Below are 20,155 nucleotides of genomic sequence, written 5' to 3' on the forward strand. Positions count from 1 at the left end.
AATGCAAACTTTGATGTTTAACATTCCATTAACTCCATGTTATATAGCCTGCAAATTGATTTCAATTTGCAAAAGTAAATATAAACGAACGTTGTGTCTCTAAAACAGAATGCATCACATCTTAAACTAAACATCTACCTCGGAGGGTTGTTCTCCGATAGCCTGTATTCTGCCAGTTGTTTCTGATGATAAAGACCAGCATACATATAATAAAATATGTGGAAACTTTTCTCTGCTCTGAAAAGAAAGAAAAAACACATTTTAATCAATAAGCCATTGACTCAAATACACCATTATAAAACATGAATAAGAAGGCCCCCCGAGTGGCGCATCCGGTAAAGGCGCTCCGCGTGGAGTGCAGGATGCGCCCTATAGCCAGGAGGTCGCTGGTTCGAGTCCAGGCTATTCCACTGCCAACAGTGGACGGGAGCTCCCAGGGGGAGGCGCACAATTGGCCAAGCAGTGCCTGGGGGGGGGGGAGGCTTAGGGTGTCCTCGGCTCAACGCGCACCAGCGACCCTTGTAGTCTGGCTGGCTGCCTGTGGGCCTGACTGTAAGCTGCCCAGAGCTGCATTTCCTCCGACACTGTAGCTCTGGGGCTGTATGGAGGGCCTGCAGAGTGAAAAGAAGCGGTCGGCTGACGGCACACACTTTGGAGGACAGTGTGTGTTTGTCTTCGCCACTCCTGAGTCAGCACAGGGGTGGTAGCTGTGAGCTGAGCCTAAAATACAATTGGACATTTCAAAATGGGGTAAAAATCAATTGGCGATTACTTAATTTTAAAAAAAGAAAAAAAGAAAAAAAAGAAAACTCAATAAGCCTGCAAAACAAACTCTTGTTTTTCAGCATACAGTATACATCCACTTGATAAACATATATTTCTACCATTTCAATAAACAGGACCTCCTCATATGTTTTAGTAAGGCTCTATAATTAATATTATTTTCAAAAGAATGAAACTGAATCAAAAGGCTTCACCCACGTAGCTTGTTTTATTACTCTGGACTTTTCCAGCAGATACTCGGAAATCTTGGCTCCCATCACTGCCCCAGTTGGCGTGAACTTCATCTCTAGATACTTCCCAAACCGACTTGAGTTGTCGTTTATAGCAGTGCAGGCATTGCCAAAGGCCTCAACCAGAGGATTGACCTGGAGAATTTTCTCTCGTAATGTACGATTGTTTGCCTACAAATCACACAGAAACATTTCAGTAAACAGCATTTGCATTTGATCATGGAGACACATTAACCTTTTAAACCATTCTCTTTAGTCCAATATATTCAATTTGTTATGATACACATATTTCATATGGCGTGCTTTAATATTATGAAATGCTGCAATTCAACCACCAGTAATTCATATTATGGGCTCAAACCAATAAGAGAAAAGAAAGTTTAAGATTCTTGTCTTTGGTCAGTAACTCTTAATAGCTCAAAATTCAGAGTGGTTCTATAAAGAAACTTACCCAAGCATTACATCTATCCTTATATACAGACATCATCCTAATGAATATAATACCTTTCCTAAGAAGGTCAAATGTTGAACAATCAAATGTGCGTTTTCTGTCTTTCCCGCTCCACTTTCTCCACTTATGATGATACACTAGACAAGAGAAATTAATAAAAAAAAAGAACACACACGCATTTTTTAAATATGGGAAACAACATAAAATGTAAATTATGAGCTACTTTCCAGTGCTATTATATGTGTCAATATAAAAAAAAAACTAAAGCGACTCAGTATGTTATTAAAAGAACATTCATCCTATGTACTGATGAAATGTATCACATACTGCAAACAATACTAGACCTACCACAAAGAAAAGTAGATTGACCAAAATCTTACAGAACGTGACCTTGTTTTTGAGATTAGTAACTAAAAAAGAAAGAGCTGCAGTTTTTATTTTTAGTAAAAACACTCAGTAATAAATGTAAGTGTAATCTATAAGATTATTCTAAAAGTCACAAGTACAGTAGAGATCAAGCTTTGAAAGAGGCAAGGTGTATAATCGTAATGTGTTTCAAAATTACAAATTGCTGGATGCAATTGACAAAAAGTCTGTTATCGTCAAGGTGTCCAAGTCTCTGGAATTAGACGATTAGGTATATTTGCTGTGTGTTTCTAAACCAAGGTGGTGGCACCTCTCTGTCTTTCTTACCTGGTCTTTGCTGAAAGTTACCATTCCTTGGTAAGCAGCATCTGCCGTTGCAAAGATATGTGGAGGATTTGATGATCGCCTTACTCCATGGTACAGCTTAGAAAACTGTATGTTAAAAAAATAAATAAAACAGCAGAATTGCTTTCATAAATTGTTTTCATTTTTAGATACGTCAGTAGCTTAAGAATCACCCAGAGGGTGATTCATAAACAATGCACCACAAGAAAAAAACATCATTACAAAACATATCCTTGTAATTTTGTTGCATGGCGGACAGGATCACATTCAGTTTTTATAAATGTGTGGACTTAATGTTCATGCATGTGGGCAAAGTGCTCTGAGGACAGAGGAGGCCTTCCCTGAAAAGTATTCAGACTGTAATACTGTATACGAAGGATTTTACATGACTATTGCAGATAGACTTACAGTACTAGACCTTACAAAGTACAACATTCATTTGGAGGTCACAACCATACTGCTATCTACCCCAGGTGCCCTTTCTCCAAACCAGCCTCCAGCTATGTGTGTACAGGGTATTTCCACAGCAGCGTAATTCAAAATCATGGAAAAACATATTACACCGATGGAGTACACAAGGATCAAATGCTCTCGCTTTGAAGAGTAACATGAAACCTACTGAACTCTTTATAATGAAACTAGCATGTGACTATCACAAAATGAGATCACATTCTGCCCCTGTGCCCTGCTTTTACACAAGCATGTAATAATTTAGCTAGTCAACTCCAAATTAATCACAGGAAATTTTGATGATATTTATTTTCACTGATAGCATTTGGGTATGGTGATATTAGTACATGCCAAATTAAAAAATGTATATGCTTCTATTAAACTTACCTGTGGTGAGTAGATGTTAAGATTCTGAAAAGGGTTTAAAGCAATCAGAATGTCTCCAACATATGTGTAAATCTGAAGGGCTGCATACCGCTTCTGCAGATGAGCTATGAGAGTTTCCTACACAACGATAAATAAGGACTGGTTTAGTAGAACATCCCACCTCCCCACCCCATCCAGACAGAAAAAAAAAAAAAAAAACACTCACCTCATCTAAAATTTCGAGGTTGACCAAGTCATCGTCTGGACAGCTTTCCACTGCATTTTCTTGCGTTTTTCTAGTATTGATTTGTGCATGCCTAAATGGATTTGGGAAAGAAAAAAAAAAAGTTTTACTTTATATGCTGTAGTACCTCAGTCTCATGTTACATGTACAACAGATCTCAAGAACTTCCATTTTAAAAACAGTTAAACTGTATGTCAGGGTGCACACAGCTAATTTTTAACACTTCCCCAGGGTTTTATTGATTATACCAAGCCCTTATTTACTGCAGTGTAGTTTTCATTTGGTTGCCAATTGACCTTTTATTCTCCTGTGTGGAAGTCACAGGGTCAGTGCAAAGGCAGCTGCACATTATGAATGTATTCATGTTGCACCTTGATAGAAGGGGAGCTTGTCAAATACACCCTCGGGGTATAACAGTGAATAAAAGAAAACTATTGAATATTTGTTGGTGGTACAGAAGCTTTGGTTTCAAGGGTAGTTGTGCTGCAGTTGATAAAGAGTACATTTAGATTCCTATGGTATGCTAGGATGTTTAGGTTTTCAGTGGTTCAAATATATATATATATATATATATATATATATATATATATATATATATATATATATACATATATATATATATATATATATATACATATATATATATATATATATATATATATAATTTATTTGTATTAGTATTTTTTATTGTGCCCAATTATTTTACCCCTGATTTTCTCATCAATTTTCAATGTCCAATTATTGTTTCTCCTTACCGCCAGCAACAAGTTTATTAACATTTTCTGTACCATATACTGATTTGCAACTACATTGACCTTTTCTTCTTTGATTACATTATGTTAGTAGAAACAGCAGTAGAGTAACAGACATTTGAAAATAAAGAAATGCCACATTATTAAGCAAGCGTTTCCTAAATACAACCAACATTGCTACAACCAAAACACAACATAAAGATTTCTCTGAAGCTGCAGACGTTTCACGCAGTATGTTTGCTTGTTTTCAGCAATAACTTTATAGAAGGAAATGCTCATTTTAAATAACATCAGCGCAATATTTTCGTTTTTGTTATCATTAAAATTAGCTAATAAAATGTGTGAATGTATTATTCTATAAATTACCTGCTGCTTTTCCACAATATCTCTTTCCACAAGACCGTCGTAGGACTCGCATTATGCCTGGTTTGCAACATGACCATTGCAGAGCACTGCTCTCGTGCTGGAACTGTGCTACTGGTCAGGCTCAATCTCATCAAAGTGCTGCTCTAACTCATTCAGACACTGAACTGGAAGCATGCAGGTATTCTGTCTGCAAGCTTCTTTAATCAGATTAAGCCCTGCCTCTGAGGACAGGCCCAGAAAGATCTAATTCTACCACATATTGAATTGTAGCAAACACAAACTTGGCACATTAGTTTACTTCAGCTTTGTAGAGGAGATGCATGTTAGACACATTAGCATTTACAATCAGATTCCATCAGGTGTATACAGGCAAAGACATGAAAAAGTTAAAATCATTTAACAGCAGAGATATTACCTGCAGCGAGCTCCCTATCTCCTGATGTGTTACAATTATCGCTGATCCCTAATGACAGCATGTGGCGGAGTGTCCCGCCCCTATTTATTATTATTTGTATTTGTTTGCGGCGTGGATAAAATCGCCGCGTCTTTTGGTATTGTTTTTTATATTTATAAAAACCCCGTGAGGATGCGTGACTGATCAGCTACTGATTATTTAACTAGCTGACAGTCACGCATCCTTACCAAACGCGTGCAGACTGTGTCCGAGGAGTAATAAGATAATTAACAGCTAGTTAACCCCTCGGCCAGAGTATAAGAACCTGCAGCTGTCCGTGCTGCAGGGTGGGGTGTACAGGGAGATAGAGAGGAGACAGAAATTAACAATTGCTAAAACGTGCTGGATTAGCCAGCACGACACTTACTTGTTTGTCTGATTTGTTTGGCCCTCGTGCCCTTTGGTTTCTGTTTTTTTGTTTGTTTAAATCTTTTATTTTGTTTATTAATAAATCAACTGAACGCCGTTGCGTTCAGTTTCACCCGCCCATCCATCGCAGTGGTGAGGTGTGGTGACATCACGGACCAGGAAGTAACAGAACCACAACAATGGATGGGCGGGTGAAAGTGAACGCAACGGCGTTCAGCTGATTTATTAATAAACAAAAATGAAAGATTTAAACAAACAACAAAACAGAAACCAAAGGGCACGAGGGCCAAACGAATCAGACAGACAAACAAGTAAGTGTCGTGCTGGCTAATCCAGCACGTTTTAGCAATTGTTATTTCTGTCTCCTCTATCTCCCTGTACCTCCTCTCTGTACACTCAACCCTGCAGCACGGACAGCTGCAGGTTCTTATACTCTGGCCGAGGGGTTAACTAGCTGTTAATTATCTTATTACCCCTCAGCCACAGTCTGCACGCGTTTGGTAAGGATGCGTGACTGTCAGCTAGTTAAATAATCAGTTGCTGATCAGTCACGCATCCTCACGGGGTTTTTATAAATATAAAAAACAATACCAAAAGACGCGGCGCTTTTATCCGCGCCGCAAACAAATACAAATAATAATAAATAGGGGCGGGGCACTCCGCCACACAGCACCTAGCAGACTATTTCTGTCTGCAGTGTGTCTCATGAGCATTCCCACTCTGCAATAATGGAATATAAAACAACATAAAACAGATGGGCCCTGTTGATTGTCCACTATTTAGAGAATTTCCCATATCTAGTATATCACCCCCTCCCTCCCAACCTCACATTAGAAACATTTTGTTTCACCTTTTGAAGGTTTATATTTTTAATGTATAAATTTCATTGTAATTTATCAAAAATAACAATAACAAAATGCCACCCATGGTGAGGTAATTGCTTTTTGTGCTTATCATGCATCAATGTCAAATGTATTGACAAGGCTGTAAGACACTACCGAACACTATTATTTTTGCAATGTAGGATATTGAAATGTATAAATTTACACAATGCAAAGAGCTTTGGATTGCATCAATTACATATCTACTGTAGAGAGTAATATAAAATAACGTACTTAATTGAATTAAGTTTAATCTCCTAGGTGAACACACAACACTGCTGTAATGCTGCTTTGGGATACACACATGAATTGAAAACAGTCCTTACATTACAGCACTGCCTCCATGTCTGTTTATTACCTATTATAAACAATCTGGCATTCACTCAGCTCACATCAGAATTCACATTAGGACCATACAAAAAACAGCAGCAGTGAAATCCTGCCACCCACTGGACACTCATGTTTTATGTTTTTGAAGACAGCTGTAATTTGTACTGCTTCATTGAATATTTACAGTAAACAGTATATATATATATATATATATATATATATATATATATATATATATATATATTATAGTATTGAAAAAACGCATTATAGCTCTAAATAGATTCCATCAAATGTCTGTTTTTTTTCCTCTGTGGGTACAATTGCAACCTAGAGTCCTGCTCAGTTCTGCTCTCTAGCACACAGATTGTTAACTGCAACATCACAGGGACCTTGTGCTCCATAAACTGGCATCACATTCTTTTAGATAGCAAGTCATATATTTTTGTTATTCCATTAATGTTGGTTAAAGAGGGCTTTATCTCGACCTAGTGAAATCCTTTAGACTCCAGCCTACTTGTTAGCAACAGGGGTTGGGGGGGTTGGGGGGTGGGGGGGGTCTTCTTGACCTCAAGGATCACAACTGTGATGTAATCATTGAAAATTACCACAGTTAAAAAGCTTTATAGTTAGTGTGTAAAAGCAAATTCCTAAAATCGATGTAAAGTTGTACAAAAACAACAATACAAATTCTAAACTAAAGAAGCACTAAATAAGAATGTTTTAATAGAAAGGGATGTGTCATTCCTCTCACAACCCAGAGTAAACCTTGAATTGCAGGAACATACTTGGTTTTGGATATACAGCCTGACTCTTGTTGTTCCTGGATGAGTCTGGCCAGCTGATTTTGGAGAGTCATGACTTTACTATGGGTCTGTTTAATGAAGGGATTCTCCAAGAGGTGTGTAACCGAAGGCCGCCTTTCAAAGTCCTTGATCAAACACCTACAAACAAACAGACACAAATAAACAGGATTAAAATATGCAGCCTAAAATCGTGACATCAAATTTAGACAAAATTCATTGTTTTCTTAAATCCATACATTAAAGGAAATCATAAAAAAAATTAATTTAAAGACATTTGTACATTAATTATATATACTGTATATTATTATATTATTATATCCTCTTTCACAGTATTCTAATGACTTATTTTTTGGAATAATCAACACATTAAAACATACGTTGCCAAACTCCCAGTAAGTGCAATACATGCAACAGACACAAATTGTAAATTTTTTCAAAGGTTTTGTTTATCATATTACACTTTCAAGTGAGGTGCTCAACAAATACAGGAATAAAACAGTATGTTCAAGCTCTGTAACAAAATATACTCTGGATTTCAGAATCAGGTAACAGTAAACATATTTGGTTGCTTGCTTTTAAGAATAATACAGTAGCCAGTAGAATAATTCTAGTTTTCTTCAGGGATTTGCTTAACTCCCTCGTGTGACGGATGCTGGTGTAGAAGTTTATCTTCTCTGCTCACCTTAATGATGCAGTTATCTCCAGAGAGTGCTGGTCCTACAGAGGCTGTACCATGTGGGTTGTTATTGTAGTCTGGTCTCACTCCTGGGAGTAGTGGCCACCCAGAGCAGAAGCAACACCAGAACTATTTACACCACCTCCGTTCTCTTTCTCTCTCTCTCCAACACTATAAATATCAGCTTGCCATGCTGGGCTATAAAATAAGTGTATATCTGCCTGTCCAGCAGCATGCTCTTCTATTCAAATATAGAAAATCCATGTGCTCGTCTCAGGTTAACATTTATTAACCATTTTTTAATTTTTTTTAATTTATCATCTGGATACAAAAATATAGCTATTCAAGTTAGAATTTTTTTTTTTCTTCCACAGTAACATGTAATTATATGAATGGTATCAATTATATTAAACCATTTAAAAGTTTGTTTATTTTACTATAAATTTCTTTATATAATGGCATTATATTGTGTATCATGGTGCATTTGTTTATCTGTATAGACAACAGACACATGTTAGACAGACAAGTAAATAGATCTAGATAGAAAATGTATGTGTGCATCCCACCCTGGCATTGGTACTTGTTACATACAAACTGGTCTTCACATAAAGATAAAGCAATGAGCCTGGACAGTCTGACAAGCAGTGCCTTATCTAGTCAGAAATTCTGGTACCTTCTATCAGGACTTATTAGATGGAAATTAATTCCCAGAATTCATTAGTGTCACTACATTAACCAAAGGTTGCAGCCATTACTGCAATCACACAGCCAGGCTTCTAAACACCATTTCCATTTTGTCACAAAGAGCAGCTATTTGCTGCCACAATTACAGGCAATGATGAAGCATGTATTACGCGAGGACAAGAGCAGACACCCACACATGCCGGTCTGTCTGAGAGATCTTTTGAAATGTCTCAAGCAGCTTGCATCGCTTGATAACGTTGTTTGCATTTCACCGCCACCGTGTTATAAAATATCCTTTTTTTTCATTTGTTAATCTGATGGACAAAATAGGAGACTTTTTAATTAACACATTACAGTATGCAGCCATACTTTAATAAAACAGTTACACGCACCCCATCTAAATTGCTATGTTAAAAATAAGCAATGTTACACAATGGAAATCAAATAAAGCTGTTTTTGCTCATCACATATTGTTGTCTTGATAGACTGTTCCTTCCTTGTACTGGTTTTTACACTCGTTCAAAGACTCACTGAAACAGTTCCAATAACTTTCAAGTATTTTAGAATCCATGACATTCCTTACTAGTAATAAAATGATTGATTTGGGCAGCATGGTCTATTATCATGCTCATAATCGAAATTCGACTATGCAGAACACATTTATATCATTAACTAATCCTTTATTGCATGATTTTTGCCCTTTTTCTTCTTTAACTGAAAAAATACACACTTAAACTGAAAATGTAACCAGGATACAGAGTAATTATTCTAATGCCCTGTTTGCTGCAAATTGTCCCTTGAGGTAAAATTATTTTAAAGAGCTATATTGCCCACATTGTGGGAGTGGAAGAAGGAAGCTATTGACTTAATTCTAGAATAAGTCACACATTAAAAGGCACTATTTTGTAAAATAACTATTTTTAACACTCCTAAAACTGTGGAGTAATATGCTGTTAGTGGCAGTGAAGCATTTACATAATCTTGAAAGTTTCCATTAACAAAGTGTTTGTTGTCTTTTTAAGCTATAGTTTAAACACCTTTAATATCAGTTCAGTTAACACGAAGCAGTGAAAGTACAAAATTCCACCTTAAACAGCACTACAGCCAATGATCACCTGCATCAAGATTACTGATTTAATTATCAGAGATGAAAAGCAAAACAATAAGCATAAATACACAAGCTAAGGGCAGTGCGAAGCAATAATACTAAATACATAAAACAGTGGTTGTGTAACATGGACCAAACATCCAGTCACAGCCGCACTGAAACCATTAGAATTCACCTTGTCCTATTGGAACGGTGGTACTAGTGGGGTGGAGGGTTAGGGTTAGGGCTAGAGTAGTTAGTTCTCCCTCCTCTTGGTTTAAGCAGCATTGTAACCACTTGATAACAGAATTGATAGTAAAAGCATGGATATGAAATGTCATGAAAAAAATCATTGGCTTATTTTTATTACTTTCAATCTCATAGTCTGTGTGTGTTTTTTGAACCAAATATAACAAGAATGAAAGTAGCTGATAGGCAGTTCACGGGGTGTTTATAGGGAAGTGTTCCAAAACACACTACACTGTTCCACACTTAGGAGTGGATTGATTGAGTGAAGTCAAAATTAAATTAAGATTATGTGTGCTTTAACCCTAACCACTAATGGATTTAAAGATGTTGGACTGACATCACAACTGTCCTTAAAAGGCTTTGGATTAAAGATAACATATTTATTGGCCTTTAATACAGTATAATTAAATGCAAAGCTCAGTCCAAAGTGTACTGTAAATATACTTGGAACTATTTAATAAACACGCAGTAGTGGGGATTAATAAAGTGTTTCATGTTGTGGACCATCTATTACATTACTATACTATATAACATTAATATGGTGTTCCTTAAATGCTTAAATGACAGCGTTCCTTAAATGACAGTACATCCTGGAGAAGCTAGTGAATTTACCTAAGCTAATGACCATTTGCACTTAGGACACACATAATGTTTTATATCAACCAAATGGCACCAAAGATATGAAAATAAAGCATGTAAAAAAAGGGTTACAACAGCAGACAGCCACTAGATGACTATAAAAGTAAATGAATGAGCTTACATTGAACTTTGTTATCAAATCAGAATTTATGAGCATGGACGCTAATTGCTGATAATGTACCGAAGTGCAGTCACTGTAACTATTCCAAGTCGTAAATTTGCATTCAAAATATGGCTGATGTTAGGGGGGGTATTATAATTCAAAGTAGAGCATAATTCAACACAAATGCTACCTATACAAGGTGAGTCAGAAAACATGCCGCACAGGAAAACAAATGAAAGTGATCTTTATATAGAGCACTCATGTTGACCACATGTCAGTCAACTTTACTTCACTATTCAAGAAAATTTCATAGAATGTCCAGAGTCTTTTTTTACGTAAAATTACCAATAGTGCTAAAATTTTAAAAAAATCCAATAAAAAATGTACTATCAGTAAATCATTAAACCTAAATATTAATAATAATCATGTGTATTTTACTAATAGTTAAAAAAAAGAAAAACATTTTTAAAATATGCAGTTATATTTTTTTAAGCTTTAAAACTAAAAGAAATACCTGTTTTCTCTGATGTCTGTCTTCCATGCGAAAGCACTTACATAGCAATGTCTATTATTGTGGTACACTAAACAGTCACAATTAAGATGACAGAGTTGGAGCAGACCCCATGCGACTAAGGTGACTTAATGCTAATGGACCATAATGCCATGAGCATCAGCACTTGACAGAAAGATACAAGGATGACGTTAAGGCAGCACTGCGCTGTGTGTGAGAGCAGAGGACCAGAAGAGGGTTTTCAAATTCCGATCATGTCATCTGTCTGGGTCTCTATAGGTGCGGTGATTTAATGCCACTACACAGAAGTCATGCACAGCCACATGCATGTGTCTGAGGAACAGCAAACCAGTGAGACATTGAGCAGAGGAAGTCAAAGCAGGCAGGAAGCCACTGGATACAAATGATGTGTTAACAGGCAAAAAAATGGAAAATGAGGCACGCTGGCCTGAGCGGTGACGTCAGACCCGGAAGAAACACACACAGCACTGTGAGTGAAATAAAATAAATAGACTTAACAAAACACAAACACTGAACAAACAAAACAGCACAATGGCCAAACGAACAGAAAAAAACAGTAGCAATTTAATTCTCTCTCTCTCTCTCTCTCTCTAAAGTTGATTTAAATGCTGTTTATATGTATTAAGTATTGTGAAGGATATTACAGTGAGTATTTGGTTACACTTAGAAATCACATTGAATTGATAACCCACGGTAATAACTTAAGTAAAAGAAAAAATTGCATTTATTCCCTGTAAAATCAAACGGAGAGCCTTTTAAATGAATGAGATAGACTCCCTTTTCATTTTAATGGCCAACACCATAAGGAAGCAGGTAGATAATGAAATGACTATGCATGCAGCCACTCATCATACAAAACTGACATACACATACAAAAAAAAGGTTCAACCATATGGAGAATAGATGGTATGGATTTTATGCATCCATTGCGTTTAATTTATCACAACAAAGCTGACATACTCTCTGCACTGACAAATGCACAACTAACACAAATAAATGAGCCAATTACCTCTAATGGCTAAAGGTTCACCGCTGTAAAGTCTGATGTTATCATTATAAATAATGAAAAAAAAAATGAGTTAATTTCAGGTCTGCAGGTCTACAAAATGTGCACTGTTGGTCCAAGCAAAAGTAAGAACTCCAGTATCCACAAATAATCAGGCTAAAATGATAGAGTATTCCCTTCACTTCAAAAGCCCATTACACAAGAGGCTTCAGGATTTAGCATTAAGAATGTTTATTTTGTGAACTTTATACCCAAATAGTCCTGCTTTTTTTAAACAGTATGCATAAATTGATTCCAAACTGATTTCTCTTTTGCCTACATGAGTAAAAATAAGTATTTTCTTTTTAAAGACACACAAAGTAAAGCTTGCAACATTCACAGTACATTTTGGATGCTGATGTTGTCTTTAAAAACTGATTACATTGTTCCTCCAATACAATCCAAAACGAATACTTGTAATACTTACCTGATTTGGTGGCAGATTGAATATAAATTATGTTGTGATATACAGGACAACAAGACAATAGTTAGGTGTCTGAAGATTCAAGACTCAATATATCACATCTAAAAAACATAGTTTTGGAAATCTTGACGCACCTCCATATTGTTTACTGACTGTATAAGATAGCAATATTCTAACAAGGAACTTTATTTGATCTTTATTTGATCTAGTGGCACTGGAACAATTTTTAAAGTGGGGGTGCTGAAAGCCATTGAACAAAACTGTAACCCCTGTATATGATGGAAGCCATGCAAAGTCAGGGGGTGCTGTTGCACCCCCAGCACCCCAGTTCCAGCGCCCCTGCTTGAATCTTTAGCTTTAATATGTATCTCAGACTCTTGGTTTCATGGGAGAATCACCAGCTTGTGCCAAAGCCTGGTCATTACCATAATGTCTATAAAACATACAGACTAATCGGAAAGACCATAAGATAAGTGCATTGTTTACCCTTGGTGCGGTCTGTTTAAAAATACATTGCCTCCTTTTGGTCTGGTGGATTCCTGTTTTCTCGTTGAGCAAATGTCACAGCAAATCAAAATAAACAGAGGCTTGTTTAAAATATAAACGTGGAAGGGAATGCAATGCAGCATCTGAGGATGTTCTTTTTAGAAGATAGTTTGCAAAATCCTTCAGAAAAGTTATTTTACACACCAAAAAAAAAAACATCTTTCTAACAATATCTTTTGTATTTCAAAGTTATCGTGATTCGCCAGCTCTGTTTCAGAAACTGAAGATCGCAAGATATGAAAAAATCTCCAGCAAGTACCGTTTCCTGTCTGAAATACGTATTTTATCATTGCACCTAAACGTGGCGGTTAAAAACTATACAAAAGATATTTTCATTTGACCTACCTGTATTGTTGACAGCATTATAATTAATGGAGTCCATACCAGTTTTCATTAGCATGTGCATGTATGAATTTTATGTAAATATTATGTATTCTGTTCAATGGACTGTTCAGTTCATGACTATTTATGAAAGCTCAATGAAACAATCATTTTGTAAAAAAAAAAAAAAAAAAAAAATCATAAATATACAGTATGCAGAGCTTCAGCGATGCTGCAGAAACACATCAACATATCTTATAGAAAATAACTATTTTACCACAATTGTGTTGAATCTGCCATGGCTGAGACAACAACAACTATTTTAAAACATATACAATACAAAAATACAGATATATATACTGTTTATGTCTGATAATTAACTTTATTCAGTTTTCAGATAGTTTTTCTTTAGTTTTGCTTTATGATGCTTTATTTTGTTATACACCAAATGTTTTAAAACAATAAAAAATGATTGCAATGGTTGATTAAACTCATTATAACTGAAAACTGCTGACTACAAATTGAAATGTCTACTCTTCCCCATACGCTATTCAGCTGTGTTTCATTGAGTGAATAAATTCAATCATTTGTCTATAATGGAAGAACGTTTACTAATTTGAATGTTTCTCATTTCCCAGTGTACTGTACTTGTCTCAGGTAACCCTCAGACATGAAGTAGAATATGAAGTACTCACTGTGAGATGAAGTGACTGAATCCTCTGCACCACTGCTCTGGATTACGTAAGGTAGGAGATGGGTTTCTAAAGTAAAAGAAAACAAAATAGAAATAAATCAGAGAAATAAGTGAAGGGCTGAAATAAGAAGAAGAATCATCTTCATCATAAAAACATATGCAATGTATTATTCATTTTGTAATGTATTTAGTTCCGCAGTGAAACCAAGATATCTCTCACTGCTACTAATGTATTATTTTAGTGATGGTTTTCGAGAAAGATTCATTTCTGTGACATGCTCATCTTATTTTCTTGTTTGATCATATGACACAGGCAAAACTCCAGTAGACATAATCTGCATTAGTTAAAACAGTCAAAAAAGGAACTCAAAGAAAATAATACTGAGTACTATACTAAGCATTGAGGTGCAAAACTACTCAAGAAGATGATGGATGATGACAGCACCAAAGTGTTTGGCAGAAACCATCTGCCAACTGGAGACAAAAAAATATGGGAACAAATAACCTTTGTCAGCAGGATTTAATGCACTATCTATCTGTAAAAAAAAAAGTTGTCAGGTCAAAACTAGGAGGGTTCAGCAACAGGCAACAATAAAAAAAAAAAAGCCTCCAATCTGTGGTGCATGTAACTACGGTAACGCCAGAGCATGTCAGCACTAAATGTGAGCACTCCCAGTACAGTTTGAAACCAGTCAAGGCTTAACACTTATGAAGAGATAAAAAGTGCAAGACCTATCTTTTAATTTCTAGCCTGCTGATATTAATCTGTTACAGGAGTCTGGGATTATAGAATACTTTCGTAAAATGTAAAAAGGTATTATTAATCAAAGGTTAAACTCAGGGATAATTAGTGATGGAGAGTAATACATGCCACTGTATTTTACTTCATTTCTGTGAACGTTGTTACATTCCAAATACATTTGCAACATTTATCAGAAATACAGTGTTGGTATATTTACTATATATTTGCTATATTTAAGATCAGCACGTACATCTTGCACCACAGTATGTTTCATGCATACTGAATGAATACCCACGTAGATTTTTGTACTTGAAAAAAGAAAACTGCCATCCTGTACTACACAAAGACACAAAGTCACTAAACTCTTTGACAGGGATTCAGACAGACAATCCTTTCAGAAACTGAAGATCAAAGTGAAATCAATTCAGTTCCACGCAGAATGTAACACGAGCACAATGCTTGCCTTGATGTTATATTGCAGTAATGTTTAAATGTTATAAAGTCAATGCACCATCACTGTAGTATGAGTGCTGTCAAATACCCTTTCGCACTTGGCAAACAGAAGCTATTTCTTATCCTATTTTAAAGGTTTTTGTGTGTTTTTTTTTTTCCCAGCCATTTTCTTCCTCTTGATGAAGTGCTTTATCTGATACATGCTGATCTGCTTGCCACAGCGTCTGTTTCACCAATTCAAGGCTGTTAAAGATTTGTTTACTGGGTGCTGCCCGTCATTGACATTTTAAGCTACAAAACCTTTCAAGGTTAAATACCAACCAAAAAATAGACACGCTCAAAAATAGACTCATTTTCTCTGTTCAATAATAAACTAATGTTGCTGAAGAGCTTGATCATGGTGGATAAATGGTTAGGGCGGATACATGACAGATTACTGTATATAAAAAAGATTAAATAAACTGAATATACATAAAATGTGTTCAAATGATACGAAATGGAATATCAACATTATTCTAGATTATTTTATTGGAAAATTGACTACACAAAGCCAAACACAAAGGCAGTATTCCTGAAAAGTGTAAAATAATTAGCATATTGAAATATGTTATCATTGTTGCAAAACATATAAGTTAAACAGAAATGTTATAAATGTTCAATGACCTTCTTAAAAAAATCACTTATCTTGATTGAAAATATTTCAGTTACTGTACTCTGTGTGTAATCTATTCATTATGGCATATAAAAATGTGACTAAATATTACTGTACCAATACACGCCAGTTAGTTAAAGATGCTGTGGTAACAGAAGTACTATATAATATATTACAGATATTATGTTAAACTAATAAGCAGTGCCAACATTTCCATTCCAAAGTACTTTATTTAACTTGCCTATCTTGTGTCACACAGCCAGTCTCCAAAGTCACAGCTGGTGAAAATGAAATGACTCATTCTATTCCAATGAGATCAGTAACACGGTTCAATACCCAGCATTTTACTTCCCATTTATTCTCTGGCTTTAACTGTGCAGCTAATTATACTAGTCTATTAAAAGGTCCACAACAAGAATACACAAACAAAAGAAAATATTTTTCAAAAAACAATTAACTTTCCTTTTCCCAAAACAAGTACCAGACAACCCTTCACAGTACAAATTATATATATATATTTGATTGCTGACAGAAAAAAAATCCTCTCTTATGGATCAGTAAAGTGCTCCACAATATTTATCACTGGGACGTCAATGGCGTATCACCATCATCTGTTTTTAAGGTCATGGTTAAGTCAGCCTGTACATTTTGTACATTCTTGTAGCTCCATTAAAAACAGTAGGTGTCTTTTGCTATATTTGACAGGATTGGATTGATATGCAAGAGTACAGCTAGAGACAGAGCAAGTTATATGTCTTTTGTGGGGTTACCCCTCCAGGAGCAATGATTTTCTCCTGAATTAAAGAATTGCACCTCAATAATAAATTCAACCTTGTGCAGCCAAATCCTTTTTGAAATTGTCCTCATCAGTACACATGGAGAGCAAAAAACTTTTCTTAAATCCAAAGAACATCAAAATGAAAACTATAAAGAACAGCAGTTACACACTGGAGTCAATAAAAAGGCTTTAGATGTTGGGGAGACCAGATACCAGCAGTTGACATTTTGGCTATAATAACCTGATGCATAGTAAAGAGTAATTGAGATATTTCTTAAGATACCTTAAAATGAGATCATGACTGAAAGAACACTGAGGCATAAGTCAGTGGTAGTCATGACCAAGACGCTGAAAAAAAAAAACTTCAAAGAAAAAAAAAATTGTGAAGACATGTGCAACTGGAGATAAGAGTACATGTATCTGAAAATCACTAGACAATGCAGACTTGTGAATGTCAATGCTTACAGAGGAAAGGGAAAAGCCTTTGGACATGTTTGTATGTAATATTTTAGCAACAACAGGTTTATCAGTCTTTGAAGAAGTCACCAGGGTAGACTTCTGAATGTATCAAAACACTGACACAACACATACAAAATTGCACTAACTAGTCAAAAAAAGAATTTGACCAAACATAAATTCAGGTGCACTACAAGCGTACAACATGTCATGACATTAAGAAATATTTCAAGCATATTTTGCTTTTATGTCTTTGTGGATGTGAAACTGACTGGCACACTGAACTAGGTTGTTTTCTTACTTCTGGGGGGTGAAGCAACACCCCAGGTACAAATATCCTCTTCATCTGGATTTATATGCTTGGCAGAAGCACATTCTTGTAGTTGCTTGGCAACCCTAGCCACATTCAATGGACAACTACTTATAGCATGAGCACCCATAATTTGTGGGGAGGGCATGCTTGAAAGATTGCTTGGAAAATGCTGCCTTTATCTCTATCATGAAACAAAATGATAAAGAATATTTCTATTTTTTATTTATTTATTATCTTTTACAATGACTTTTGATGATAATAATTTTTTATATATAATTGAACCTTTCCTTCACAAACCCCTGTCTTCAACACCCCTTATGAGATGTGATTGATTTGACACCTTGAAAGCACAGTCATTGTATCTATCTATGTTCTTAAATGTATAAAACAAGTACTTTGCTGGTAAAGCACTAGTCAATACACATTAACACTGATCTGAAGTGGGAGGAATTTACTGTAGATATATTCCTATAGTAGAGTTGACAAAACGTAGCTGCAGACCACAACAGAACCCTTTACCTTATTCTTAAATTGCTCAGCGAGCATCAAATGAAGTACGTAAATCTTGTAAGGATGCATGGAATTGGAAGTGAGGTAGAGTTGTGACAAAAGCCAATGTTGGTGCATAGATAATATAATGAACCATTATTGGAAATTGAGTGTTCCTGGTGACCTCAGGGAACAGCAAATTTCACCTTTGCTCTATCATAATGAAGAACATAATGAGAAACAGGGGGTTGAAATGGGATCATTATCAAACACTCCAGATGCTCAGAGGCTGCTGTTGTCATGGGACTGTTTGTCCATAGTCCCTAGTTTATGCAAACAAATGCAATTTTTATGCCTAAAATACATATCCTGTGTTCTCAAATATGCATGTGTGCATGTTCAGTTGCTATTGCTACAGTAGACTATAATGCAATCACTACTCACTTTTGCCTAATGTGTTCACTAAATTGCTTCATTCAGTGCCTCCCATGTCCTGGCAGCTAATGTATTCACACCAAGTATCAGATAAGGAGGTCTGTTTTCCTGATAAATGGAATTTCATGTATACCTTTTGTTTCCAAGATCATCAGACTTATCAGTTGTAGAAGGCAAAAAAAATAGCTGGCAGAAATTAGAACAGCAACAATATTCTGAATTTAGTTAAATGTAAATGTTGCCATCACTCAACCTATCCAGAACAAAGACCTATCTCTCCTGTTATTCAATTTACACATATATCAACTGGGATGGTAAATTAGCCAAATGAACAGTAATTATCAACAGCTGACAGCACTTTAACCTGCGATGAGCTCCACTTTCTAAATTATTATTATGTATGCATGGTAAAACTGTTTTCATCAATTTGAAGAAAGAAAAAAACACTCTGTAACATATCATCATGTCACCTGTAACATATCACAATGAATTTCAGTCAGGGATGACTATTATATAACTTTCTCAGTATGATTACATTTAGTGAAATTTGAAAACTTACAGTGAACCTTAAACTACTTCCAGCTGTTCTGCTCGAAAGAATTTAGATTATCTTTGACTTTTTGCTAGAATATTGCATCTTAACAGGCCAGTGGTTTGGGCTGGTTCGGCTGAGGTATGATTTCATTAGTCTTTGCTAGGTTTGACAAGGCATCATTTATTTCTGTCATTTACTTCAGTTATCAGCTCGATTCAGACAGATACAAGCGGAGTTATATTTTGGTAATACCTTTGGATCTAGGTGAATAAACACAGCCTTGGACTGCACATTCCACCAATTATCTTCAACCTTCACAGCTTATTTACACCTTGTTACTGCACCTTATGGCTTTGCACAGGACTTTAAGAGTTTGGCAAATACATCACGTCCCGTGTCAACTCCAGAAATTAAAAGTCCTCCACATTAATTCTCTGAAAGCGCTCTCCAGTTTCAGTAATTAATCCTTGTGTTAACGTTTTTACTACTTTACCCTTTTGTATGCTCGGTTACACTCAGCCTCAGTATTCACTACCCTGGATGTGTGTGTATGAGTATATTAGGGGCACAGTCCGAGGCCGTCTGATGACACAAAAGATCCAGGTCATGTTTTAAATAACCACAACAGAGGAGCTGCTTTTATTTACAAGCTTATCTTTACTGTCACAGCAAGCTTATAATGCAATCGAATTAATCTTTAAAAATACTAAAAGCACCCTTGAAGCATAATCTTGGCCAATTTAGTTTTCCCCAGCACAGCCCAGTGCATCCACTTTCTGATTAGTCTATCAAAGTTAATTCTTACACTTGGCATCTATTAAGCTTTTAACTAAGAAAAATAATTTTTATAGACTTCATGATGAACCAAAAAAAAAAAAAATGTGCTCCTCAATAAGTAACACATATCCAGATAATGGTGGAATTAACAAAGCCCACGTACAGAATAATCAAAATCTGACAATTGGTTCCCAAAATATACAGGAAAAGAGAGGGACATGACACTATTTTATCCTATCTGTGTGCATCTTTTAAAGTGAAATTACTTTCCATAAAATCATATAAAGCATTAGAGCACACCATATAGTGTCTTCAATGCTGCTGTATAAATAGAG

The 20,155-nt window shown here is 35.7% G+C and overlaps 1 protein-coding gene across 2 annotated transcripts in view; it reads right to left on the minus strand.

The window, feature by feature from the left end:
- LOC117404907 (myosin-IIIb-like) overlaps positions 1-20,155 on the minus strand; it is a 94,040-nt gene that overhangs the window by 60,756 nt on the left and 13,129 nt on the right. For both annotated transcript variants that reach the window (XM_059032268.1, XM_034924236.2), the window contains exons 8-15: positions 14,192-14,257; positions 7,173-7,328; positions 3,218-3,308; positions 3,013-3,129; positions 2,158-2,262; positions 1,518-1,601; positions 982-1,184; positions 139-237 (exon numbers count right to left, since the gene is read on the minus strand). In XM_059032268.1, coding sequence (XP_058888251.1) covers positions 139-237; positions 982-1,184; positions 1,518-1,601; positions 2,158-2,262; positions 3,013-3,129; positions 3,218-3,308; positions 7,173-7,328; positions 14,192-14,257 — 921 coding nt within the window. The remainder of the gene's footprint in view (positions 1-138; positions 238-981; positions 1,185-1,517; positions 1,602-2,157; positions 2,263-3,012; positions 3,130-3,217; positions 3,309-7,172; positions 7,329-14,191; positions 14,258-20,155) is intronic.

Source organism: Acipenser ruthenus, chromosome 10 (genome assembly GCF_902713425.1).
Source record: "Acipenser ruthenus chromosome 10, fAciRut3.2 maternal haplotype, whole genome shotgun sequence".
Classification (NCBI taxonomy): Eukaryota; Metazoa; Chordata; class Actinopteri; order Acipenseriformes; family Acipenseridae; genus Acipenser; species Acipenser ruthenus.